This window comes from Nothoprocta perdicaria, unplaced genomic scaffold (genome assembly GCF_003342845.1).
Source record: "Nothoprocta perdicaria isolate Ctin4 unplaced genomic scaffold, notPer1 scaffold_92, whole genome shotgun sequence".
Lineage (NCBI taxonomy): Eukaryota > Metazoa > Chordata > Aves > Tinamiformes > Tinamidae > Nothoprocta > Nothoprocta perdicaria.
Genome location: NW_020456221.1, coordinates 1,143,970 through 1,171,757, shown reverse-complemented (window position 1 = coordinate 1,171,757; position 27,788 = coordinate 1,143,970). Strand labels below are relative to the sequence as shown.

Genomic DNA, 27,788 nt, shown 5'->3' with positions numbered 1-27,788 from the left:
GGTGAACAAATCTGTTTCGTAAAAGAAGCCGTGATGAAATGAAAGAACATGCGAGCACCCTTGTTACACACTTTGGTCTAGACCATCCAGACTTTCTATATACCGTCTACAAGCTACCGGACTTGAAATCTTTCCTTTCAATCATTCAGAAACAAAACTGAAGCCCTGAAAAACAAATGAAGTATAAAATTTTAAAAAACAAATTGAAACAAAACAGCCACCTTACTTGAACATACTGTCCCGTAGAGAGAGAGATATATATATATAAAAAAAAAGCTCAGAAACAAACCCCCTCATTTTTTTTTTCTACAGTATGTTGACACAGTTATTATAACAGATTAAAAGCAAATATACCTTTGTGCATCAACTCAAAACCTGGAAAAAAAGGACTTACACACCTGCGCGCTCACACAGAAACATCCCCCTTTGCGCGCATACACACGCACACGAGCTACATGCACAGCCACGCCAACGGAAAAGAAGGGGAGGAAAGAAAGCAAAAGTCGTGGCCCCCGCCGCGGGCTGCGCGGCCTCCTCCTCCGCCGAGGGCCGCAGCAGGGCGAGCCCCATGCCGCCCCACGCCTGCCCCACACTCGCCCCATGCTCGCCCAGCGTGCGCTGCCGTGGGGCTGCCCGCGAGGGGAGGCAGAGCAGGCCCCACACAGAGCCCACGGCCCCGGCGAGGAATTGGCACCGGCGGGAGCTGGAGCGGGATCGGAGCTACGGCACGAGCCTGATTTCCCGAGGGACGTGGCGTTGTGACAGCTGCCACTACATTCCTCAAACTGAACTTGCGCTCCGGGTCTTGAGGGGGCTTGAGGAGGGAGGCTCAATAAATATTTGCGTTGTTCAAAGGGGAAAAGAAAAAGGTTTTACGTACTACAGCTCACAATTATACACAACTGAGGGTGTAAGGCACAAATTTACATGTGGAAGAAAACAGGCTATTCACAGATATAATCCCACGAAAAACCCGTGTGATAAGACCATAATTTATGCATGGTAACAGCCGGCATATTAACTAGTTCACACCGTTTGTGGATTTTGTTTGCCGTCTCACATGCAAGGTGAAATGAGATGGCACATCACAAGCTGGTGCCTTCACAGAAAGTATTAGCTACTGACAAAGCCATGTTGATAGCAATGGTGCACGGACGTGCAGCTTGTAAGAGTTTCTCTTGCGTTAGAAGTTAAGAACTTGCGGGACTTGCTTGCTGCTGTCTTAGGTCAGAGGCCCAGCCAGCGAATTAACTGAGAGACTTAAATAAAATATCCCCTTTTTGTTTCTCCAGCTAATCAGGCAGTCCAAACACAAAGTTCAGAATTCCAGCTCCATTGTAATCAGTGAATCTATTCGAAAAATAAGAGTTTTAATTGCTCCAGTTAATGGATTTCACGTTAAATAGGTATTACTTTCATGTACTTTTCTGAAGAGCTGCTCATAGGATGATATGCAGAAGTCGTTTCCTTAGGAAAAACCAAAAGCTGAACAATAAATAATAGGAGTTACTTGAGTTAACAGTCACATGTTATTTGTTAAAAGAGAAGAGAAGCAGAAAATCTATGACATAGTTTGCCCAACATGGCATTTGACTGCTTTAACTGAATGGCTGTAACACTGATGGGCGTTTCACAGTACCTGCACATAGTAAACTTCTGCCGTTGTTAAATCAAAGTTAGCTTTATCAATGGATTCTTTTTTTTTAATTTTCTTTGTTCTTTGTTCTTTTTTTCTTGTCTTTTTTCTTTTTTTTCTTGTTTTTGTTTTTCTTTTAATTGTTTGCTTTGCTTTTCAGAGCACTCTTTCCCAGTTTAGGAATGCACTGTGCAGTTGTGGGGGAGTGGGGTGAAATGTCACAGTCATCTTTTCATCTGTGTGCTTTTGGCTCAATGATTGTGATGGAGAGTTAGTCTTTTGAGCAAGGAACTGGAGGGTTGTGGGGCGGGGAGAGTCCTGCAATTGCAAACCTTTGACCATGGACCATATGGCTCGGGTTTAAAAAAATATTCCACTTTTCCCAGAGAGCAGAATCAACACATCCTCTGCTTATCAACCACCATCTTCTCAGAGGAGCGAGCGACGCAGTTCCAGAACACTGGCTTTCCAGGGCAAACTCTGCTTGATTGCTGTTCCCCCCCCTCCCCACCGACCCCCAACCTCACTGAGATTATGTGCATGTGTCATTGGGCTTCATGGATGTGGAGAGCGGGGCGAAGGAAGGCTTGGGAGGAACGTCTGGCTTTAGCGAGGGCGTACGCTTGAGCCCCGGCCTCGTGAGCGAGTTGTACGCGGTGAGGCTAGGCTGTCGGGATACAGTCACAGCCTGTGCCTGGGCAGCGTGGACCTGTATGGAGTCCACTCGCTGCGGGGCGGGCGGCGGGTTGTCGCCCCTGCCGAAGCTCTGGTTTCGGGAGAGGTGGGACGAGTTGGAGGAGTTGGTGTTGTTGCGCTTGAGGGTCGATGTCTGGTGGCTTCTGGTGAGCGAGTTTGTAGGGTAGTTTCTCTTGTAGTCCACGCTGTAAGCAGAGGAATGCATTTCCAGACGCTTGCTGAGCCCGCTCTGTGACAGCGAGGTGCTTGGGGGCCCCAGGGACGCCTCCCGCTGCGGTACTTTTGGCGGCATGCTGTCCAGGTTTTCCACCAGGTTCACCCCGTGGTTGGGGCTTTTGCTGCTGAGATGGTCCTTGATGGTTTTGTACTCAAGGGTGGCGTTCTGGTCCTCCACAGCCATCTGGGCCACATCACTCATTTTCGGCTGGTCGACGTACTCGTGCTGGTAGCCTTGCTGGGAGATGGGCAGGACCACCACGCTGGGAATGTGGCTGGGAGAAGCCCTGAGAGGCAGGTCGGTGGGGATCACTGGCGAGGCCATTGGGGGGATATCTTTTGTGCAGGCATTGATGAGGTTCTGGTTTCTTTCCCACTCCCTGCTGCCACGGCTCGGCTTCCTCTTCTGCTGCAGGGTTGGAGTAGACTCGGGGGTTGGCAGGGCGGCCAAGTCCAGATGGTGCTGGTCGGCTTTGATCAACATTTTGGCAGTGCTGCCCGGGGTAGCCAGCTTGCCGTTGTGCATCAGGGGCGTGAGGATGGCTTCGGGCTTCGGCTCCTTGGACTGAGCGTCCCCAAAGAGGCCGCTGAGCTTGGTAACACTGCTCATGGAGCCGCGGCGGGAGTGGGTCAGCTCCTTGTCCTTCCTCTGCACGACAGCCACGTCTCTGCGGCGGTGGTCGCAGATGCAGTACACTATGATTCCCGAAAAGATGGCACCCATGACAAAAGCAAGGATAACGGCAATGGCCAACAGGGTGACCGGCACCAGCTGATCATGGCCCTTCAGATAACTCTCGCGAATCACTCCTGCAATAAACAGCACACAGTGGTTAAACAAACCAAGGACGGGGAAATGGTACTTGGCATCAGCTGCTCCACTCAAAGGCACCACCTGGGAGGCTTATTTGTTTTGCACGGTAATTTTTTTATAAGCTTAAAAGCTTGTCCAAATTTAGAGACGTACTGTACCCGCCAGTCAGGTCTTACTTGCACAGCACTAGGCTCTCACTGCAGCATTCACATCGGGGGTTGGACACAACAACACTGAGGAGGGCAGAGAGAATGTCCTTGCGGGGGCTGCAGTCACCTTGGACCCCTAGGCCTGGGCTAATTCCCGCTAACTTCAGAAGGGGGATATATTCAGATATACTGCTCATCATCTAGTTATTACTACTATAAATTATCCACATGGAAAATGCTTTAGATCAAGGAGACAGAAGCTCTACAAATACCAGAGGAGCACATCCCACGTTGTTTCAGGCTTCTTTCTCTCCTAGTCAGGCTGTTAAAATTGTCATGTGTTTTAGAAGTCAGTGTCACATGCCTGCGCTTCAGGAGGAAGCTTAAATAGCTACTAAAGATAAGAGGACCAGTGCTGAAACATACTGAGCCTTCTGGATTTCAGCTGTCCTCGCGAGGTTAATTTTAAAAGGTCCCTCCTGTTCTGGGCAGGTGAACAAGTTGACCTCCATGGTGAAGGTTATGCTTTTTCAGCTGAAAGATCTGACCACTTTGTGGCCCTGAGCTCAGGGATTACTGTCAAGTCTTACATGCCTCCCCTATCACTTACTGTCAGAAAAGGCATCTTCTCTGCAATCTGAAATCTCTAACACAGCATTTATCAACACCCTGAACTCCTGAAGAGAGTTGCTTTACTGACGTAGTTATGCACTAATCTAGCAGTGTTAATGAAATATGGGTGCTGAGCACCTAGTTTGCCTTTTTTTTTCATTTCTGAATTTGTTCTTCATGCTGAACAGAGAGCAGTAAGTGCCCGATTAGGAGGAGCTGAAGGAGCATCTCCCCAGCTCCCTTCTCCAGAGAGTGTGCAAAAGCAAGGGCATTAAAAGCCCCACACGCTTGGAGGAAATGTAAACCATGTTCTTATTACAGGAGAGACAGCAAGATGGAAAATGTACCTCTAATGCCCTCCTGAGACTTTAGGATGATACAAATCTTTCATGTCATAAATCAGCTCTTTCTGGAATAATGTCTTTTTATGTCGTTGGCAGACAAGGTATTAGTGGCCCGGAACCAAATGCAAAGCACTCCTCAGCAAACTGTGTCGAAAGAGCATTGAAAAGTTGCCATTGGCTTACCAAAATCGTGGGTAAGTATTCTGTCTAGATACGGTGTTACCTCTCTGTATTCCTCTCTATTTAACTGGAGCACTTTGGTGGACAAGTGATATTTGCATAAAACATAGGAACTTTAAATTTAAAAGCAGAGCCGCTCTTGAAATCCTAATCGCCTGCTTGTGACATCACAGCTGGTTGCCATGGAAATTATTGTGCAGAGACAAATGGAGGATTATGATTTCACAAGGAGAATAAATAGCAAGAACACATGACCCCTTAAGAAACTAAGATCCTATATTCATATGAATGTCTTAACAGTAAAAAAGGAGAAGAAAATAAACCTCAGAAAACAATATACGAGGAGAAGCAATCTTCAAATGATTCTGTGGGTATCCTTTATAGCCTAGCAGCTTTTTAAGAGTCAGGTTTTTCTATTCTTTTCCTTGAGCACTTAACGCAAGGCATCAGAATCCAGCCCCATAATTTAAAACCGCAATGCTGCTTTATATAGATGAGAATGGTCTAGCGGTTAAAGCACTATTAGCAGGAACTGCATTTGACTGCAGAGGCTTGGTCTCCTATGGCCCTGAAGCAGCTGACATGTACATGCCTGCAGTGATAACTTGCAATTGTGGCACAGAGGTGAAATACTGCAGCCTTGTTTCCAAAAAAGCCTCTGTCTGGATTTGCACAGGGACCCAAACCCCTATGACCTAAGGTATGGGAATGCTGCCTTAATGCCCACATGGGGCGGAAGCTGCATAATTAAATGCCCAGTCACGGGGAGGGATGTTTCCCTCTTCCCAGGAAGGGAACACGGCAGAGGAGGTGTTAGGCACTCAGGAGCCCACCCAACACGCTGGGAGCTCAGTGGTAGATAAGGATGGATTCACAATCCGCTCCCTGTGCTTCCAACTGGCTGGGTGAGGTGGTCTTCCCTGCTTGGCTTTCACCCTTAGGCCAAGCCTGAGTTGTGAGCGATGGCATCGAAAATGCAAACCAGCACCACCACCGCATGCAAAAACAACATGAGCCCCTGCAACTGGCTTTACCTTACCAAGGGACTGACCTACTCAAAACTTGTATTACAAAATTACCACACAGTCAGGCTGAGCGATTGTGTGTATTCAGCACAAGGGTAGCTGGAGTGATGCAGCTCATTCTGCAGGTGTTTTATGAAATTTATGAGGGCCTTCGGACTGTCTGATTGCAGCTAGTTCTTCTTGAGAGGAACCTCAAACAAACCTTCCTGAAGTCTATGTTTTTTTCCTATAATACACAGTAGAGTTAAAGGATACATAACATTGCTCTAGGCCAGGGAATCCTCCCTGGACCCAATGTCAAGCTAATAAGATAGATGATTTATTTTTATCATGGATCACATTCAAGTATCTTTGCTTATGCAAGCAATCCCAACAAATTTAACTTAAATCTAATGATGTAAGATAGGCAAGATCTGATTCTGCATTAATAATGTTTATGAAGCAGATAAAATTAAGTAATGAAAAAGTATGAGGAATGTTCAGCATCCTACTATCACAACCACAGTTTGGGGGGGGCAATCTAATGTGAAATAGGTTGACAATCACAGCTGCTGTCAATCAACATCCCAAACTGTTAACATAATTAGTGATTGCCTTCATACACTGGGATGAATAAGCAACTGTGTGATCCTAGTTATGCCTCCAAAATGTGTCAGTTTGGAAGCAAGTAAATAGTGTTTATGCGTCTTTACATACTGCACTGTGTGTGCTTTTATATATTCTGCAGTTCTCAAGGAAAAATGTAGTTGCCTAAGCTTAGTCCAGCATCTTTCATTAGCATTCATTATTCAAAGAACTAAAGTAAATTGAAAAACTCATGGGAAAAATGTGGCGCCTACCTTTTAAAAAGTCAAATAAAGTACAAATTATTTAGACTCTCAGCTTTGAGGAAAATCTGCTATTGAAAAGTCTTATTGCTCTGTGTTTTGTGGCATCTTTCTTACACACTATAGATTGGAAAACTGATTGGTATAAAATGGTAAGGAACCAAACCATAAAATACAATAGTTAAGAGATATAATTTTACTTTTAGAATATGGTATTTAGCACTTTGCTCTTTGAAATTTGTTCTTTCCAAATATGAAAATACATGACATTTGATTTCATATACTTTGAATTTTTCATACCTCCTCTTCACTATTTTCTCTAGTATGTGGCGATGTATCACCTTAGATAATAAATTGCCATGTCTGGAGATGGATTTTGTTTACAGAATTACCTGTATGAACCCTGCACTTAGGAAGGGCCTGTCAGTAACAGTCACAGTAAAACTCAACAAGCTTCAAGAACAGATAAGGTTAAAATTTTGCACCTGTGAGGATCAGGCCTTGTTTGTAGCTAATGCCATAAACATGCTGACACTTAGATATCTCCCAGTTAAGTCCAGCTCAGTGTCTATTGCAAATCATAGCTGGACTTCTCACATATGGGGTACTACCATCTCTGGCTACCAATAGGGACAGGTTAGTCACCTGATATCCTCCTCTTTTCATGGCTATTCTGTTTCCTATAGAAAACCTGATCTGTCCTCCTGTTCCAACTTATGGTAATTCCATCCCATGTCCCTTTTTTTTCTGCATCTCCAAACATTCCCATTCATTTTCTCAGACTGCATAGCTGCAGTATGAGATGCAACAGTCTGAAACATGCAAACTCCTATTTTCTTACTTATCTAATGAGAAAGAAGACCTACCATGGAATTACATTATTCTGCTGTGTATAACTCATTCTTTCCTCTAGAAGAACTTGTCATTAAGTTACAGGCCAATACCTTGGTTGAGAAGACATTAAGAAAAATGTTTCCAAACCCTCAAAATGTTTCAGTTCTGACAAGTTAGTGCCTGGATAAATCAGAAGACCAGAATATTGATCTAGCTTGTTCACCAAAGATAGATGGGGGAGAAAGCAAGGAGAGGTTCAATTTTATGTCAAAAGTATCTGAACTTTTTTCAGGTGTTCTACAAGAAGTGAGAATCCGACTTGTTGAATGTCTGTGGGAGAAGAGAAAAAAGAACAGGGGGTATGTAGAGATTTACACTCATCTCCTGTAGAATCATAAGGAGGAAGGAGATGAGGCTGCTTCTTTTGAGCAACTAACAAAACTATTCAAAATGGTTAGAAATCTATCTATACACCTGTTTAAAGACAGTATGACAAGATTTTCTCTGCACTGAAAGTATTATTGTAAGAAAATGCTGCAGAAGATATTCTGGGCATCTTCTGCTAAGTCTCGTCTAATAGGAAATAACTTTTGAGGGTACAAATGTAATTAAGATGAAATAATCACAAATGGAATAGAATATCCTAAGAATACATAAAATGAGCATAACAGAATAAGGATAATGGATGTCAGAAGAGCAAACTTTAATAAAGGAGGGCAAATAATGAGAGACAGAAACAGAAACATTTACTTTTTTCCCTGCCTCACTTTAGCAAAAATCTCTACTCTTACGTGGGATCAGAAATGTCATAAAATTAGGCAATGGAGGGCTGATCAGAATAAAAAAGAAATGACAAGAATATTCAGATCATGCAGATGTTTCAAAGTGTCTAATGGAATTTATCCAAGACTACATGAGCAACTAATCAAAGGATGCTCTAGACTTTGTGGAATATCTGGGAGAATGCTGGATGAACCACAAGAATCCAGAGTCCTGGAAAAGGACAGACATATTATCTCTCTTTGAGCTGGGCCAAAGGGAAGACTTAATAAGTGACAGACCTGTCAGTTTAATTTTTAGAGTGAGAACATTAGACATTAGAACAAATGATTAAACAATTTTATGAGCATCTAAAGGATAATAAAGTGATTATAAAAAAACAAAGTAAAATTGCCAAGAACAAATTACACTAAACCAGCCAAACTTCCTTACTGAACAAGATAAATGACTTGCTTTATAAGGAGAACTATTAATGATGATACACTTTGACTTCTGAAAGGCTTTAACTCATTTTCTGAGAAGCAAATGACAGTGGCCCAAAACCTGCTGAACACTTGCAGCTGAGAAGTACTAATCAAAAGTCTACCGGAAAAAAAGATTAGAAGTTAGATGCCCTCCACAGGTTCTCTGCATTAGGCAAAAGAAAACCTGAATCTGAATCCTTGCTATCCTGTGCTTTTGCTGAAGGGTTTTGCTGAGGCTGGTGCAGGGTGTACAACTTGCACTTCTGCAAGGATGTAATCAGCTCCAGCTGGTGTAAGTATGACTAAACAAAGAGCCAAAATCATAACTTTGAACAAGGTCAGAGCAGCATTATAAAATGGAAAGGTTCCATATGGATATTTATTTACTCTTGGATCACTAGCTTCCTTATTTCTGTTTTGGATGAATGTGTCTGTCTCAGGAGAATAAGAATTAACACGCATCTGCAGAAAGGGACCTCATGTCCAGAGAGCCAACAAAACAGCTATATCCTTTTTAGCACATGCAGTGTAGGAAGAAATCCCCCATGTTGAGGCTTAAATTCTTTGTCTCATCTGTGATCAATGATGGTCATGGCAAAACCTCAAGAAAAGCCTACATTCTTCTAAATCCAGGTTTTGGTGTATGCTTTACAGTGAAAATAAATTGAAATTCCAGCTTATGACCCTCACAACTGCTTGATGAACAAAAACAAACGACTTTCTTTCCGGGTTTGAATAGCTTAATGTGAGGCTGTTTTAGTAATACAATAGGTTGGACGCTGCTCTGTTTTACAAGCAGGCGAAAGTTGGTGAGAATAACAAGAGCAGGCAATGGGGCAATATCTGGTCCCACTACTGCAGGTTCATACATGTGTCTGTCACTGGGTACTAGAGTTTGACATAGTTTGGATGCAAAGGCACCTGTGATCTGGAAATGGCAGAAGACCTCAAGAGGTCTATCTTGCACATTAAAATGACCACATGCCATGTGCACCAAGACTGCCCTGCGGTCACTTCTGCAATGAGCTGTCCTGCTGTAGTTTTCCAAAGTCAACTGCAAACAGGGGGTGAGGTAATAATCCAAAATGGTGGCACAAACAAAATTCACGCTTAGTAGATGGGAAATGAAGAATGACTACGAGGGAATATGGCAGTATTTATGCCTAGAACCAACATAAACAGCAGTGAGGGAGTGAGTGCTATTGCTCTCTTAAACTTCACTCTCCTAACTAAATGGGAATCAGCTCACTCCTATCACCAACACCTACAAAATCACTTGGGGCATTCCACACAATGAGTCAGAAGGGTCTGATAGTTTTTTTATTGTTGTTTAAGGAGAAAACTTTGCATTTCATTTCTGCTTTCAGAGTAAAACTTTCTGCCTAATGTACTTTGTACCCCTCTCACTTTGCTTAGACTTGGGAGAATGCTGGCATAAAGTCATTACAAATAGAGCTTTATATAGGCTCCAGAATATCCTTTTAAAATACCATTGAATATGTTTTCAACATGTGTCTCCAGGTGTTAGAACTGTGTTTACAGGCAGTCTTATGCTGATAAGAGACTATTTCAAACTGGAAAATCCCTGCAGCTATTAACAAGCTTTCTTCTTCCTTTTCAAATAATAATTGAAAAAAAATGACTACTAGACACACAGATTTAAAGAGACAGCAAATCCAAGAGTAAGCAGGGTCTCCCAAGTATTTCTGGGACGTTATCTCATTGCTTTTCTCCAGCTAATAATTTCAAGGTCTTCATGCAAACAAGTGCGTTATAACGCCCAAGACTGACTTCACTGGAACTTCTATTTTGCTGAAATGGGTAAGCAACCATCTCCTTCACCTTCCTCCTGCTTAGCTGGGACTTGTTCTGCTGGCTCAGTGCAATTCTACCTGGTAACCATTTTTGTGGATGTTAGGAAAAATATCATCTCAAAAACTCAGTGTTAAAACTACTGGAAATTACTTCTCAGTCCCTGTAACAGCTGTACTGTTGATCTGTAAATGTTTGTAAATGTAAGTTTTAAGTGACTGAGTGGAGAGGGAGAGTGATCTTGTCCAAGAAAATACCTCCAGATGAATCTTGAGGGCCTTGCCCAAGCCAATAGTCTGAGTTAGATACCCAGCAACAGAAAAAGAGGGTACATGTGCTTGAAGAGAAGAATGAAATTAGTACAGAAAAGTATATTAAGTTACAAAACGCCCATGGATCATTAGAGGCATGAGAAGAAAGGATATTTCAAAAATATGAAAAGAGAAATTAATACTAAACATGTCTGAAGTAACGTGTAACAAAACCTGAAGAAAGATGTAAGCAATCAGATCAGGCATAAAGTCCACTGTCAAGGTTTTCTGGCCCTTCATCAGACTGATTCCAGAAGCAATCACTTAAAGAAGAGTTCATCTTTTGGTTCTTGAGTTGTCATTATTTTCCTCTGAACTGGTCTGAATTACAAAACCTTTCCCCATTCTGGATAAATAACTGTAAACATGACTCTCCATTGACAAAGAGCTTTGCAACTTAATCAACGAGCGTATTGACACATGGCTTTGCTCACAATGCACAGCATTATATTTTTGTATTTTTTATAAAGACAGGTTAAAGAACTGACATCACTATATTCATATGAGATAATATGCAAACCTCAAATTGATTCAAAGAGGATTTTGAATATTAACTTATTAATTAAGGAATTATTCAAAAGGGATTTTGGTGTCTTGTTCTTAGTGCAGTTCAATCTGATTTTTCTGCATGTCATGGTGGCCATACAAACCTATACTGTGGTCACACCTATGAATCTTGAGAGACTAGAATGGAGCAGCTCTCTCCTGAAATGGAGTATTACAGAAATTAAGAGCCCAGAACCAGCAATCTATGCTCAGACAACCCATATCCTGTCTTAATATGAAGGGGAACTGGACCTGAAAAAGACTGCAGGTAAACTCGTAGAGCTTTTACATATTGCTTGATACCTGTAAGCAGGATTTTTGTAAATAAACCAATTCAGTAAATTTAGAGATGTGAGAGGTTTGAGATACACACCTTCCTAGATTTACTGTAAAACAATGAGAGAGATTATAGCCCTGCAGCCAGCCCAGTTTCATTTGTCACAGTAGCTAGACTCATAGCTTGTATGGCTTACAAAGCTAGGCTCATAGCTTGCCTTGTCTGCCATACAAAGCGCCTGACCACCTTTCTCCCACTGGTTGGCGGCATTCAGTGACTGCCCATTTGGATTTTGAACTTCCCTGATTTCAATACTTTCTTTCACCTCCCACTCATTCCCAGTGAGCAATGATAATTTTAGATGTCTGTGTGTGTGATGGGCAACAGGCAGACACAGCAGGTCCCTTACAAAAAGTAAAACACAAGCATTTGCTGTAGTTAAAACAAGATGTATAAAATCCAAATGTCAAGGAAAATTAATTCTTTTGTAGCTTGTCTCAGCAGAGGCAAACTTTATGCTGCTTTGCATCTTAAAACACAAGTTTCCTTTAAAGTCTGCTGCATTTCCTCTGGTGACGTAAAAGAATCTTGCAGTGCACATTTTAGGACCTTTCTACTATGCCTGGGATGAGCTTAAACGTATCCAGCTGCTCTTTATTAGCTTACTTCAGGGGATCTTTCACAGCTGGATTAAACCAGATTTACATATGTTTTGTTGAATATGCATGATTTCAGGGCTCCAGAGAAGCTGTTGTAGCCTGCAATGTGAATCTCTCATGTCCATAGTTCCCATTTCCCTGCATGGAGCTCCTCTGATGGCACAGAACAAATGGTGCATTTTTTTTTCCTGGTGTGGGTATTATGTATTCTGGGCAGCTCAGTGCCTCTCTGGAAGCAGTTTTTATGTGGAGTGTCAAGGAAAGTGAAGCTGTCGCTGAGAAATTCTGTGGCTTTCCTTCTCCTTTCTTACAGCCTGTTTTGAACTATGGCCTCTGCACAAGAGGGAGAAGTCAAGTTTGCGGAATGTCAACACAAGCAGCCCTGCTTAGCAGAGCTAAGGCTGCTCAAAGCAGCCTTATGGAAGAAGTGGGGTTAATTTTCAAACATTATGTATACAGCTGAAAAACGTGAATTGCTTAATCAGCTCCGATCTTTAAAGATACAAAAATGGAAAAGCTCGTTTTAAGATACTTGTGTAGTTACACATGTCATAGCTGAAATAACAAAAAAGTCATCTTTTAAATATCCAGGACATTTAAATAATAAGACTGTGCCCTATACACTCTATTCTCTGAGGTCTTTGCGAAGAATTATTAAGCTGTCAAACAACTACATGACCGAGCCAGGAAGGTTTACACATATGCGTGGACCTTCTTGCTTTGAGATGGTCCTCCTGCCCACAGTTGGGCTGCTGGTGCACGTTAGGAGCATCATGGGACTGCAAGTTAGTTCTGCTCTTATAAAGAGGGAGCAATAACATCAGTTTGGTTATTCAGGTCCCAGCACTGTATATGATGTGATAAAAAAATGAACTCGGTAAATTAATTCCTTATTTCAGAATGCTACAGTTTTAATCAAAAGACCTGTATTTAAAAATTAAGACATGTTTCCAGGGTTCAGCAAAAGACAGGACTTTTTGTTGTAGAAATATTTGCGAATGCTGGGACTCTAGGTATAAAAAAGCTTATCCATATCTGATTTTTAGTCTTGTTATTTTTGTCCATCTTGTGGACAAAAACGTTTTACCTGCCTTTGAATATATTCAATGACCAAGGAATTGCTACAAGTCTGAAGCAATGGCTAGAACAGGCAGCAAGAACAATTCTACAGCTAGTCTTTTTTTCTGTATCTAGTATTTCCCAGGGAGACTTCTTGTCCTGGTACTTCCATCATCTCTCTCTCTCACATAATTTTCTGTCTATCTCCACTCGTGGTTTCTTTCACGCATTTTCTCTTTCATCTGTAAAATTTTTAGGTTTTTTTTTTTTTTACCTACTTTCTCCCTCTTGTATGCAGCGCTTGCATATTTATACTTTTTTGACGCTTCTTGTTTGCACACCTTTTTTAAGGTGCCGAAGCACTTTTACACGGGCCCACCTGATCCTCTGGATGAAGCAAAACTTTGTCCCAGGGCACCTGCAGCGAAAGGCAGACAGCCGCTCCGGCTGCAGGAGAGTCGCGCAGCCGCAGCAGCGTGTGCAGCCCTGACTCACCCTCTGCGCCCCGCGGCAGCCCGCGCGGCTTCCCCTGCTAACGCAGACACTCTGCAGAGCTTCTGGGAAGCAACTGCCCCCAGCCCCGCTCGGTTATGGTTCCAATCTTCCCCTTTCTGGATTTATCGTGGTGTTGGCTCGTTTTCTGCTCTTGATTTCCATTAAGCCAACATTTTTCCCCTGCTGCAGTTGAACCAAGCGGACAGTGTAATCAGGAAATCAACATGAGGGCAAGTGCTGTAACAAGGAATCTAACTCATGCTTTTTATATCTGTAGACTGTCTCAAGATACATTTACTGATCTACAGAAACATAAATTTTTACATAAGAGAAATTTGCCTCTCTTTGTTTCCTGGCATCGAGGCCTTAACAAATTGTAACACAATCCCTTTTCTCTTGGTGATACATTCTTTTTCCTCCTTTCTAAATACAGTGCAGGTAGGCCCAAAGCTATTGGGGAAGCACATTAGAGCCATTGGGGAAGCACATCTAGTGATATTGAGTTGTCTTGCCAAGAGTAAGTAGTGATAAACTATTGTCTTTGCAGGTCTTGATGCTGGGTAATTGAAAGTACTTGCTGATCTGGCATTATTCAGTTCAATGTGTGAGAACTTGACACTGAGGTATACAAATCCCCCTAGGTCCCTTGGGTATGGAAAATTAATTAGCCTTACTGGATGAGCGCCTAAGGGCATCGCCTCTAGCTTGGCCATATTTAGACAAAAAGCACATAAAGTGTGATAGGACTGTAAGACCTCTTCAAAGCACTGAATAGAGACTAGTGTTTTTTAGAGATAAAGCAGGATGTTATCTGAAAAGGGAAAAAAAAGAGCAATGTTCTTCATGCTCTTTATTATGATCCGTGCTTGCCTAATCCTCTGGGCAGGCGGTGGTGAATGCAGGGAGTGCAGCGGGGCGCGGACACGGAGGAGGGGAAGGAGGGCACCCTCGCTCTGCGCCCTTCTGGGACGGTGTCCGAGGGGCAGACATTCAGCAGCGAATACACACCCCGAATGGTTGCACTGTTTGATGGAAGCAGTGCTATGTACATCAATGGCAGAAATTAAATTTCTCCAGTGCTAACCACAGGCTCAGAGAAACCACCAACTGCCTATTGGGCATCAGTCGACATGACCACTTTTGTTGTTAGCTGCTTTAATGTAGTCCGTAGCGCTCAGTCTTTACCCAGCGTTTTAACTTCTGTTTCACCTGCCCAGCTCAGCTAGTCAGATTGATGAGCCTGTATGCCTACACAGAGGGTGGCAGGAAGCTTGCTCCTTTTGTTTTCCATAATTGTCTACAACGTGTGTTATATTAACTGACACGAATGACTCTGTTCTTGGGAATTGTCCCAAATGTCTTGGGACATTTTTTTTTTCAAGATTGCAACGATGCTTGCTCCCAGTTAGGAGCAAGTTTTCTGATTTTAAGAATAAGGAAATATTTGTAAAATATGTGCATCTCAGAAAATTCCTGGAGTTATGTTATTGACAGTTTGGGTGTGCTGCCATTTGGGAGGAATTTCTCTGCACTCTTAAATTCACCGTCTAAGACGGTACTGTTTGCATTTAGTATTGGTGGGACTTCAGGCTCTGCAGAAAATCCCTCTGCTTCTTCCTATGAGAAATGATAGTGAGTAACAGTATCTTTGTAGGGCACATTAAAAAATGTGCTTATTTCCTCCCCCCTTTTTCTGAACAGCTGTTCTTTTATTTTCTTCATCACAATTGTGGGTAAGATGGGATGGAGCTTTACAAAGATGGCATGTTACTGGCGCTATGCAGCTGGTGTTATTTTTCAATTAAAAAAGAAAGCTTTCTTGGGCATATGAGGGAGCTGCCTAGTTTATGCCTAGTTCATGCCTAGCTCTGTCAGCGGTATCAAGTTGAACCTTCATCTGAAATTTTATTTTTGAGAAAATCTTAATCCTTTCTGTCATGGGAAGAGTTAAAGCTTGATATCCAAAGCCAGCCCTTCTGGAAGACACGGGAAGCTGGAGCTGGTCTGGATCGGACATCAGTTGGGACTCCCTCAGAATATTATGGGTGTTCTTCCTTGCCAACATAAAGTTGCTGATGAATGTGCTATATGGTGCCGTTTCAAATGCTTGCTGAATGGTATAGCTTTGCTAGAAATGGTACCTTAACGTTCCCCAAGCAGCTTCTAAGTCAGTGGAGCTGTTAAAACTTGGTTCAGCAGAGACTGACCTATCTGACCCGCCAGGGCAAGGAGAGCTGTCAGAGTGGGCTGTTAATGCACTCAGCGGTCACAGCACCAGTGCACGCTGCCCACAGGACTGTTCAGATATTTACCTGCCAAACTGTGACAAGTCTCTTTGGGCATGGACAGACTGACATTTTTCAAAAGCTTTTAACTTGGCCAAATTCGGCATGTTTTCCCCTCACAAGAATATCAGAGGATGCTCGATACAATGGTAAATTTGCAATTGCCTGCTCCAAAAATTCTTCCTAAAATGCATGGAGGACTTTTGTTTTTTTGGTAAAATGATAGTAATTTTTTTCTCTACCTCTTTCTCTGACATTCTCACAGAAAAAAATCAGTTGATGTGATTAAAAGCCAGCAAAAGTCACAGCAGTATATAGACTGCTACAGACTACAGTTTCTCATTAAATGACTACTGCAAAGCTCAAAATAACACATACCTAATCACCTTGCTAAACTAAGGATTCTCATAGGAAAGACTACTTTCCAAATGGAAGGACATTTTTAATCTGTTTTTAATAATAAATTAAATTAAGGTGGTAGAATCTAAATTATGCCCTTTCAAATTTTTCATTAACTGTATGCTGGTAATCAATAAGATCCAGTTCATGCTGACATGAAAAAACTAAGTCTGCCTATTTTACAGTCCTAAAAAGAATAAAGTACAAAAAGTAAGAGTCAGAACCCAAATCAGAGAATGGGCTACTGATACTGGTCACTCAAGGCTTATCTCTATAAAAGAATGTGTTATTTTGTAGAGAAGCAAACAATTAATAAATAGTCCACAGATCATACTAAAAGTACTTTGCAACAGGACTTACATTGTCATAAGCTTACTACAGGACATTTTCTCCATTGATTAATCAAATTATTGAATCTAGGCACATCCTAAATAAGAAAAATGAATTGTTCAAATATCTTCAATTTTACAGTGTATTGACATTTTAATTATACACTGGTATTAAATTAATACCAAAAGGTGCTTTAAGACTCCTTCAATTTTATGGTTTTCTGCTATTAAATCCCTCAAGTTTCATAGCTGTTTCAGTCATCTTTTATTTAAAAGGCCAAGTTCCTTTTCTGCCAATTCAGCATCTTTGTTCTGCACAAAGACTCTATACTCAATATAAATGCCATAAAAATGGAACTTGGCGTCACTTAACATCCTGCCCACCCATTATTCTCCGCTGTTTCCTGACATAGAGGTGTCCCTGTGGGGCCAGCACACCCTACAGCGCATTCCCAGCTCCCGATGAATATTCCGGCAGGACAGGGGTCACGGCGGAGCGCTCCGTGCTCCTCCGCGGGCCGCCCTCGCCGGGTGACTGCGGATGAATGCGGCTGGGATCACGGCCGGCAGACAATAGCGCTAATGCCCCGAACCCCGTGCAGCTGCCTTGACAAATTAGATGTGGCCTCTTTTATTGAGAAAAGTAGATCAAGGTCCTGGGGCAATGACAGTTTCTCCCTGTTCCAGGGGGGCAGGACGCTGTCGCTTGGTGCACTCTGTAAATGGATGGCCAGACTTTAAATCTAAAGCAGGTGGGCAATTACAGGTCAAGGATATCTGATGTTTCCTGCAGCCACGTCTGACATATCATGAGCTCTATTTTAAAATCTACCCTTTTTATACGTGCACGATCCAGTAGTTTGGAGACATATTCAGAGAAAAAAGACTCTATCAATAATTTTCATAACTAGAACTCACGCATCATGAACTCAGAATGAACTGTGAATTTTTGTAACTAGGAGTTGCATCGTCCTGCTCTCTTTTTAGGGGCAGAAAATAAATGCTAGGTCTCTTTCCTTTTGGTTCAAGTCTTGCTGTTCCTGGTGCTGCTTCTGCTAGTTGTGCCCGAAATCCATTGCTTCTTACAACTCACTGCAACTGGAGTGCAGAAACATTTTCATTTCTAAAAATTTTAAATAAGCTCTAGTGATGAAGTGTAGGCATTTGTTTATGTGAGTAGGACAGGCAGCTAGTGTATTTTGTAATAAATCCCCTTCATTATCTTTCTTTTTTTCCTGATCCTTGCCCATCTCTCACTGTGGAATGTGCTCCCCTCCTTACAATTTCAAAGGATCTTATGGAAAATCTATGAGTAAATGGGCTAGAGCCTTTCTATTTAAGGCTTGAATTGAAAATGAGCACAGAGAAAGCACACTAAACCACTGTCTTGTGTTCTAATACATTCCCCTTTTTATTAGAACTGGTTTAAGGATACGACCCTGGCTATGGATTTGGTTTCTGCTCTCTTTTCTGCATGCCTAGATTAGCCTCTTCTTTGTCTCTTCATTCTCTTTCTCATGAAAACTTACAAAAACATAGTGAAAACAGGTTTGAAGAAAGTCTGTTGTCAGAAACATCCTTCCAGCAGTCATCACCTTTCATCAGTTTCATATACAATTTCCATTTTATTAATTAGCACCTAGTTTTCTATTGCCTGTGCTTAAGCTTGCGTATGCAATCCGAGATGATGAGCTGTCTCCAGCTCTAGGAACAGACAGCTTGTACATGTAGGACAGACAGAACAGAGGAGGGATCAGGATACATTTCTCTGAAAAGTCTGTCATGTTCCCTCTCCTGACTGTGCAGCCCTCGTCTATATGTCACAGGACACCTATAATTCCAACACAGTGAGCTCACCTTTGCTAGTTATGAGCCTGATCTTGCCTTGCAGATATCTACTATAAATTCTACTAAATATGCAGTTGTTTTTAACATAAAATATTTAACAGAATATTTTACACCTAAGGAGATTCTGTACATGATGAACATAAATAAGATCCACTCTATAAATAGGGATGTTTATAATAATCTAATGCTAATTCACCCAACCACATTTTGAGAAAAAAAAATCTACAGGACTTGGTTTAGCACAGACTTATCCAACTGAAACCTCTTTAAATCCTAACAGGAAAAATAGTTAGGTTTTAATCTAGATGTGGTTCTATAAAAGTTTAAATGGACTAAATCTTGCACCACTTTAAATCATGTATGTGAAATCCTTCTGTGGAGCATTACAGCTCTGAGTAATCTGATCTGTCATTTCCAATCTCAGAAAAATGCTACAGAATCATAGATTGTAAGGACTAATTCTACATTTCCTATCTTACACAACTTTTAGTTATGTTGTTGGCAGAATACTTAAAACCATGGAAAGTGAAGGATAAGAACTGTTCTGTCTTCATTGTTTCATTGCCTTCTCGAAGGGCCAGTGAACTGAGAAGTTCAGTTTTGTTTGTGTGGACAACGCTTTGAGACAGAAGAGAGCAGCAACAACAGCATGTGCATTTGTGTAACTTCCTCCATGCACATATGCTTTGAGTTTACAGCTTTTCCTTGGCCTCATCAATGCAGAACTGACTAAGTGCAGCTCCTTCTTTGATTAGCCTAACACATTTTTTTTAGGATCAGTCAATTACTTCAGAGATTGCCAGAACTATGATAGGCATCAAATACAAAATATTTGGCTCACCTTGAAAATTCAACCCTTCCCTTCAGAACTGCAAACACTTACTCAAGAGATAGTCTTAATAAATTTTGAGCCACTTCAAATGCCTTTTCCCTGCTTCCTCTAACAAAACATGTTTGGAATCTTTTAGGTCTTTTTAGGTGTATGTTTAGCATATAACAGCATTTTCTGTAAAAATATATTCTGCAAATGTGCAGAACTCATTGCACTCGTGATGAACACCAGTTGTTTAATTTATGCAAAAAGCGTCTGCAGCTTTGCTTTACCATGGATTTTTTTCTCTCATTTCATCTCTATTTGTAAAATATCTTGTTAAATCAGCATTTTACACTCTTTATCATAACGGTACCTGAAATTTCACATAATTCAGTCTCACTGGAACTGAATCTGCCCTAACATTTGCAAATTCTCCAGAGACAAGCAGTGTCAGCACTTGGCAAACCTTTCAAGGAGTGATAATCACAGTAAAAATTAATAACACTGCCACCTGTGTACAATAAGAAACATCTTCTGGAGTCACATTTTGAAATGAACAGCCCGTGGCTCCCCAATACCAGTCATCTCCAAACACATAAGCTGACTCTTGCTGATGATGTCTGTGAATTCTTTATCAGAGAAAGGGCTGCTGTTGTTAATAGAAGGGTAAAAGAGGGATCTACCACACATAGTAGCTATAGCAGCATTCTTGACATCCAAAAACACCAGCAACAGTAAACTGTGTAAACTGCGTGCATGGCATCCTGTTTCCAATCAGCTCTCTACCTTCGTTGTGTGAATACTGGCAAAAGACTTGTAAAGAAATGAGAGGCCACATTGTAATCTTTACTTATGTGAGTGCTGGGACAAGTAAGAAGACAAGTATTAAGCCTGCTGAGAATAGCCCTACACTTTCACCTTTCAATGCCCAGCTAAACCATCTCCATCTGAATACTGTGGAATAGAAACTGTAGCAGAACCGAGACATTGTAAGCCACATTTGCAGCCAATTTATCAACACCATGATTAAAGGGTAGGCTCCAGACATCTCGGGAGTGAGTGAGAAAACCGAACAGTTGGCTCTGTTTGTGCTAATGAATCCAGGACTTGAAAAGCATGAGGCATTTCTAAAGAGAGGCAGGACGGAGAGGAGACAGTAGAGAAGGGCCAGCAGGGTCCAGAAGGGCCAGCAGTGGGGCTGGGGGTAAGGCCGGCTGCTCTTGAAGAAAATCTCCCCGTTTTCTTCACAGAGGCCTCTCTGGGTGCCGCTTCGTTAGTAGGACTACGCTACGGAGAGGGGCAGGGGGCTGTGTGGGTGTGCAGGGTAAAGCCTTGGAACGTCCCGCGCGCGGAAGCCTCCACCCCGGGAGGGACACTAAGTACAATGGCAGCAGAAGGAGGGTTAGATGTGGCAGGGTGAGGAGAGCCGCTCGGACAGAGGTGAGAAACACGCAACCAAATCAACACTGAGAACACAGCAAGAAAGGAAACAAAACATAAACATACTCTGGAACATGGTTTTTTTTTTTTTTTTTTTTTTTTGGCTGCTTTTCTTTTTTCTTTTTTTTGGGGGGGCATGGGAGACAGTGGAGATGGAGAAGAAGAGGAAAAGGAGGGTGCAGTTTGCCCAATCAGAGCTGATTTTTCATTCTGCAGTAACAAAGTGCTGATTCCTTAGTGGCCAAAATGAAAATGCTGGCGGGATGGCAACACATGGTTCCCACTCTACGGGTTGCACTACACATTTTCATCTTGGCAAGAAATGCAGTGTAGCTCGGAAACAACAATTCCAGAGTATATTTAGCTACTAAAGCTGTGGCACACAAATGTCACATTCCCATGAGTCAACCCTTTTATAGAAGCCCCTCTTCACACCCCCACAGATATTCCCTGAGATGCCTGCACTGAATTAAAAGTGAAGCATATGGATGGATGTGACATCATCAAAGCACCCATGTCACAAAAAAGAAAGCAGCAAGTGGATGCCGTACAATTAGTACGATCAGTGAGAAGTCGTTTGTGAGCGCAGGAAAAGAAAGAAAACCTTGTCCAAAGGATTAAATGCAACCAATGGAGAATACCACAAAGCACTTTGCAAAACAAAGAGAAAATGTTAAATAAAAAAGTTTTTTTTTTTTTTGTGAATGTGTGAAGGTGAAAGAAACCACAGCAAAAGTGAAAACAAAAACCTCATGAAAGGATAGCAAGCTTAACATTTTCTGATTTAATTTTGCGTAAGAACTCTTTCCTTTGCCCTTTTAAAGCAACACACCAATAGCAATTTTGGAGCCGAGCGGCTCTGACGGGGCAAGGCAAGGAGTAACAGCACACAGGTGGATGGTAATGGCAAACAACCATGCGGTCACCTCTGCCGCCATTGTTTTGATTGCGTGTAGACTGCTTCCAGCTTTGTCAATATTCACAATTAGGCACCAAAGAATGCATTATATTTAAATGACCCTGTCAAGTGCTAATAAGGCTCTTTGGTGAGCACCACTCCCCAGGGAGGGAGCTGTTCAGCATAAGCCACCTCATCAGTCAGCATATTGAAGCGAGGATGATTAGAATCCAGCGGCTACACATTTATTAATATTTTCACTGCAGGCTCCTCTGAAAGCTGCTCCTGGCATACAAGAGGCTTTTCAGAGGTACCCTTCTATCTATGAAGTACTGCCTTGCAAGAGATTTGTGAAGTGTGGAACCACACACAACAAACAGGGCCATCAGGATGCGTAGACATCCCTGCGTTCCTCCAGGGCACACGACGGGCCAGATCTTCCACTGCTGCCACATTCAGACATGGCTCTGTGGCCGATGTCAGCAGACCTGGGCTCACGGACCTCTCATCAGCTCTGCTGAGTGATGGGCCCTGTCCTCAGGTGCAGCACAGAAAGACACCAGTATCTTTTGGGATAGGGAGCATTGCATTTTCTAAGAAATGTCCTCTCATCTCAAACACTTAGAATACCAGGTGTTACCAAGAGATTGGATAGGAAAGAAAACTCTCATTTTTCTGCTGTCACCATTGTCACTGATGTATTTCTCAGAGTAAGGAGGAGTGCAAGGTAAACCACGTGCCATCTTTAGAAGGGCATAAAAGTTTTTTTCCTTCTACATACATGATATCCAGAAACTGCTGTTTCTGAATTGTCCATTTGAAGCTGAAGAGTAAGAGCTGAGGAATAGTGTTCAACTTCAAAAATGAAGTTTTAAAAAATATTTTTATTTTTGTTACTATAATTTATTATTAGTTATTTTTATCATTATCTTAATTTTTAACTTAAGTTGGAACTAGAAATCTGAGCTCTTCCTTTCAATGCCCTCAGTCTCTAGACACCTAAGTTATGATTTTGAGCTCACAGGTTTTTGAACTGTCTGAAATTCTGCTTCTGCACAAGATCCATCAGCCCACTGGTCTGCAGAGTGCTGAGGAGCCCATGCTGAACTCACTTCTAAGTTTCATCATATTCTAGTAATTTACTGCCTTTGCTTTTTTTTTTTTTTTTTTTTTCAGTAAGCCATTTTTCCAAGTAAGCCTAAAGAACCAAGCTCTGAGAAGTACCTTGGAACAGTAGCTACTCCTGTAGCTACTTCTAAATCCCAGCTGAAGGGAGAGGAGGAAAAGGCAGTTTCTCCCCCTTTTCTTACAGGAAGGGCTAATTGCTGGAAGGTGGGAAACATAAGTTCACATCCACCGCCTGAGGGAATTGAAACCTTTGTATCCTATTTCCTGCCACGAAGCCTAAAAGCCAGGGCTTCTGGATTAATTGTCACCACGGCCTCTTAGGAAACATTACGAGGTCTCCTTCCCAATTTGACCAGTCTCCTCTGCTGGAGAAGTGCTTGAGGCTCCAGCCCTGCTGGGCCAGCGAGGTGATATACATTGCTTTCACGTCTGGAAACTGTAAAGGTTCCTTGCAGTCAGTCCTGGAGAGTCCAGTCAGAAACACAGGATATTCACAGGACTGTGGGAGGCTCTGTGTGTCTGGAGCAGTAGTGAATTCCAGGCACTATGAATTCATAGTCTGGATCCAGACTGCTTCAGCTGTTTGTGCAGCTCTGCTAAAAGCTGTTCTGCAACATTAATGTGCTTATTACCCTTTGTGTAAATTCTCCACAGCACATGAAGAGAATTCAAAGATTCAGTGGGTCAGAGATTGATTTAGTAACCTAGTAGCTTGGCCAGACAGCTCAGAGCAGGAGGTCCAGTATACCAGCAGCTTCGCTAACAGCAACTGATGCTTTTATCTAATGACTTTTTCATGTAAAATGCATGAACAATAGAGACTGGAATCCACATTTCAATTAATATTTTAAGTGTTTTAAATAAAGTATTCATAGCAGCAAGGACTGAAGCCCATGTGTGCCTTCACCCGCAGTGCATGCCTTAACCACTCAGCAAGTGAGTTTCGTTATAAAAATCCTCCTTCTGGCCCACTGTCTACTTAACTAGTCCGTACACAGTGGAACACCTTCAACAGAGAACAGACTGAGTGAACAGACCCGAGAAGACCCTCGACAACAACAGGGAGTCAAGTTTCTTCAGGCAGAGCAGCTATTTGGATTTCACTTTCCAATTTAAAACAGAACTATTTTACACTTTTGGAGACACTGATTAAAAGGAGCTGAGAGAATGATGCGGGCCATAATGGACTGACAGAACACCATCACCTCTGTTTAGAGCTCCTTTTCTAAGCAGCTCAAGTGGCAAGTTTAGGCAGTTTCCTGCTGCATTTTCCTCATGCATAGCAAAGGAAGACTGGAAGACAAGTGACAGGGCTGTCACTTGTATTAGATAGAAGTATGCTCGTAGAGGAACACAATATTGAACACTTTGAACATCACCTAAATTCCATCCTTCTGAAGCTTTAAAAATGCTACACAGAATCTAAATGAATCAGAAGTCACCTAAGTGTCTTTTGAAATAATCTAACGATCTCCTCAGTCCAATTCTCAGCAGGATTTGATGCTTAGGTCTCAATGAAGACATTGGGACTTAAGTCCAGTTTCTAGCACCTGTGTTATTTCAGCTCCACTGAGCTGTTACACCAGAGCAGAGCTATGCACTGTGGTACCTCTGTCTGTCAGTAAGAGTACTCCTGTCCTGAGTCAGACAGAAACAATGTGAAATTAGCTAAGATCTGTTGTGCTGTCCTGGGAATTCAGACAAAAAGCAATGCAGAAGTGCATACTTAAGAAAGATGGAAAGGCATGAATCTTCCACAGTTAAACACTGGGGAAGATCAAGTTTAAACAACATCAAATGCCCACTGTCTCCCTCCTCTCCATCCATGTACACAATGCCCTGCAAAGGCATACATTCCTGTTTGTTTTGTGTGGTTTCCTTAGGCAGTGAGGATTTAGGACTGAATCTGAGATTGGCTACCTAGTTTCTTCTTTTCAATAAGTTTTTAACTACAGTGAAGGAGTTTTACTACATTTCTCTCAGAAAGCTGGAAGCAGTTACACCTTAGTCCTCCCCCCCTCCCTCTCCATTACAGGAAGACATTTCCAAGGCCTTACCCTTCTTGTCTTGATGATTATGGGATGAAACTGCCACATATGGATCTGTATTTTCAGATGAGCCAACCGGATCCTTCCAATCCAGCATGCGTCCCCTAGTATCATAACCCTGTCGGGCGCGAGAGTCAGAAGTGGTGGTGCTTGGGACTAGTGAACTGGAGTGTCCTGTTTACATTATAAATACAGTTAGGGAAGACAAGTCTCATTAGTCACTTACCATGCTATCTCGGGAGTGTGTAAGCATTGCTTTTCCTCAGTGATGGATGGATGTCTTAGACTGAGCAATGTTTTAAGAATCTTTCAGAGCACTTCCCAAAGGAAGTTGAGAGTTTAAACCTTTCAGATCAGCCAGATGAACCACTGTTAGTAGGTGTGCACATGTCCCTGGCTGCAGCTGACTTCAAAACTGTGTGTTTTTACTCAACAGAATCGAAAGAGTGCAGAGCAGTCTGTACATACCTCATCTGGGACAAATGCTCTTCCAGCTGAATTCAGCTGAAAGAATGAAGCTGAAGCATAAATCCATAACGTTTGGCAATTGTTTAGTTAAAAAAAACCCAGACAATTAAAAAAAACCACCCCAATTTAAGCATTAAAAAGAAACAACTGCTAATAAGGCCCAAAGCAAAGGGGAATGCCAGATGAACTACAAAATGATGTCATCAGCTGCTCCCATCCCAGGGGCACAAAACGCTTCCCAGGACGTGTGTGCTCACACTGGGGCACTGCCCTTTGGATGGCACACGTACAGCGCCTGTCAGCGCACACCCTCGCGCACACTCTCTGTGGGCCTTGTCCAAGCAGATGTTGTCAAACAGCTCTGAGATAAGGACAGCCAGCAAGAACCAGAACATGATTTCTGCTCAGATTAACAGTGAAGGCAATACCTTACTGCATGAATCTGTTTGAGAGCTCATGACTCCAGCAGCTACTGCTGCAGCTTTCATATCCCATTTGGCTACTAGCCCTCTTCAGACAGAGATTTGGTATTTTTATTCATTCTGGAGCCCTTCAAACACTCACTTGCCTTTTTCATGAAGAAATATTTAGAATCTAATCTGCTTTGTATTTGGCACATAGGTAGTATAGTCAGCACAATCATCTTGTCTGGAGAAGCTCACAGCCCTGTTTCACCAAATTTTACATATATCCTAGACATCATCATTGCTGATTTTAAGAAGCACACTGAGGATCCCTTCTGACCAAATATGCCCTAACAAACACCATGTTTCCAGAACATACCATGCTGGAAACAAGGCAATATTAGCAGTGGTTTGGCTTGGACAGAGAGGTGTTTGTAAACTAATGTGTCCTTTATAGCTATATCCCAAGATGTATGTCAGTACTCACAGTGTGAGGTAGTTGGTGTCTAGGAGATCTAAAGTTGCAATCTGGAACTCCTAAACCTCAACAACACTGCAATATTTTGATGCTAAAATTCCAGGTGCTTCTGAAAGTTCCCTTCTGGCATGTCATCAAAATGAGTCATTTTCAGCAGGACTCACATAGCTCTGAGCCTATTTAATTTGACCTGGCATAGCTGCATTTCCTTTTACCTACTTTCCTGAAAGAACCCAACAAAACAGGGACTTTCAAAACGTGCTCAGACTTAAAATAAGAGAACCAGATCACTCAAAGATGAAGTGGTTGATGACGCCTTCTTTTGAGATACTGCTTGATAGGCTCGTACAAGCCCTCCTTTGCTCCTCACTTCTTTCAAACAACCTAGCAACTTCATTTTCTTTCCTTACATGGGAGCCTCCCTTAGAGAGGACTCCACTCACCAGGCTCCTGGCTCCTCTAGCAGGGGGCTTTCCAATCTTTCCCTTATGCTGTACTGCTGCTCAGAAAAAGAACCCACAACTCTCTGTGGCAGAGATGCAGCAACAAAAGGAGCCCAAATTTGGAGCTTCATAGCAGCAACACAAGAAACCCAAATTTGGAGCCTCATGGTGAAAGCAAAGAGCTGGAAGCGGTCTGCTTCATTATCTAATGTTAAACAGTCACTGGATAAAAATAAAACCTTTGAGAAAAGGTTCTAGGTTTTGAGAAAACCTAGAAAAGACTGTTTTGGAAGACTTCTGGATCTTAATCATTCTCAACGCTGCTCTGAAAAGCTTAATTCTCTGCTGTGCCTAGGAAGCTGTTGTGCCTAGGATGCTAAACCCCATTCCTGCGAGCAAAAATTTAGGTTTTGGCCACCAACAATATCAAGATTTTCCAGACACTTAGGTCCTTTGTGTTAACTAGCCCTTTCAAAGCTTTAAAAATTTGAACTACCATTGAAGTTGCCAAAAAGCTATGGCTTCTATTATGTTTCTAGATGCTTCTGTTATGCTTCTAGGTGCTGCTATGGTTTAAGGAAGTTCTGCTAAATCTTAATGATCTTAGGAAAGAAGATGCCTTTGCTCCTCTGCTACTTTTGAGGGGCCTTTCCGATTTGCTGCACAAGCGGATTGTACTCCAATTTGTACTTTGGACCAGCCCTCCGGACTGAATTTTGCACTTTGTTACATTTTGCAGGAAAAGCTGGTCAGATTGACAGTGTGTTCACCGTGGATCCAGCCTTCAGATGTTACAGCTGATCATTAACATGACTAATGTAGTATGGATCTCAGGCTGAAGGTTTAAACTGACAAAGGCACTGTATTAATCTCAGTCCTTCATGATGGGAAGTGTGGTTTTTCACCAGACATTTCATTTACACTCTAAATTAGAAGCTATATTCTGCCTGAAGATGAAGTTTTAAAAAGCTGCTCAAATAGAAAAGCGAAGCCAAGCAGATTATACACTTCTAAAAGGTTTCCATAAGCTGCAGAGTATGACTGGATATATTGGTAACAGTAAGACGGAT

The 27,788-nt window shown here is 42.2% G+C and overlaps 1 protein-coding gene across 2 annotated transcripts in view; it reads right to left on the bottom strand.

Moving 5' to 3' along the window:
- Window positions 1-1,803: 1,803 nt before the first annotated feature.
- SEMA6A (semaphorin 6A) overlaps window positions 1,804-27,788 on the bottom strand; it is a 115,082-nt gene continuing 89,097 nt past the window's right edge. Inside the window, exons 19-20 of one of the 2 annotated variants that reach the window (XM_026052857.1) lie at window positions 24,935-25,099; window positions 1,804-3,358 (exon numbers count right to left, since the gene is read on the bottom strand). In XM_026052857.1, the coding sequence (XP_025908642.1) occupies window positions 2,169-3,358; window positions 24,935-25,099 (1,355 nt within the window). In that variant the 3' untranslated portion in view covers window positions 1,804-2,168. The remainder of the gene's footprint in view (window positions 3,359-24,934; window positions 25,100-27,788) is intronic. The other variant, XM_026052858.1, reaches the window with a different exon arrangement.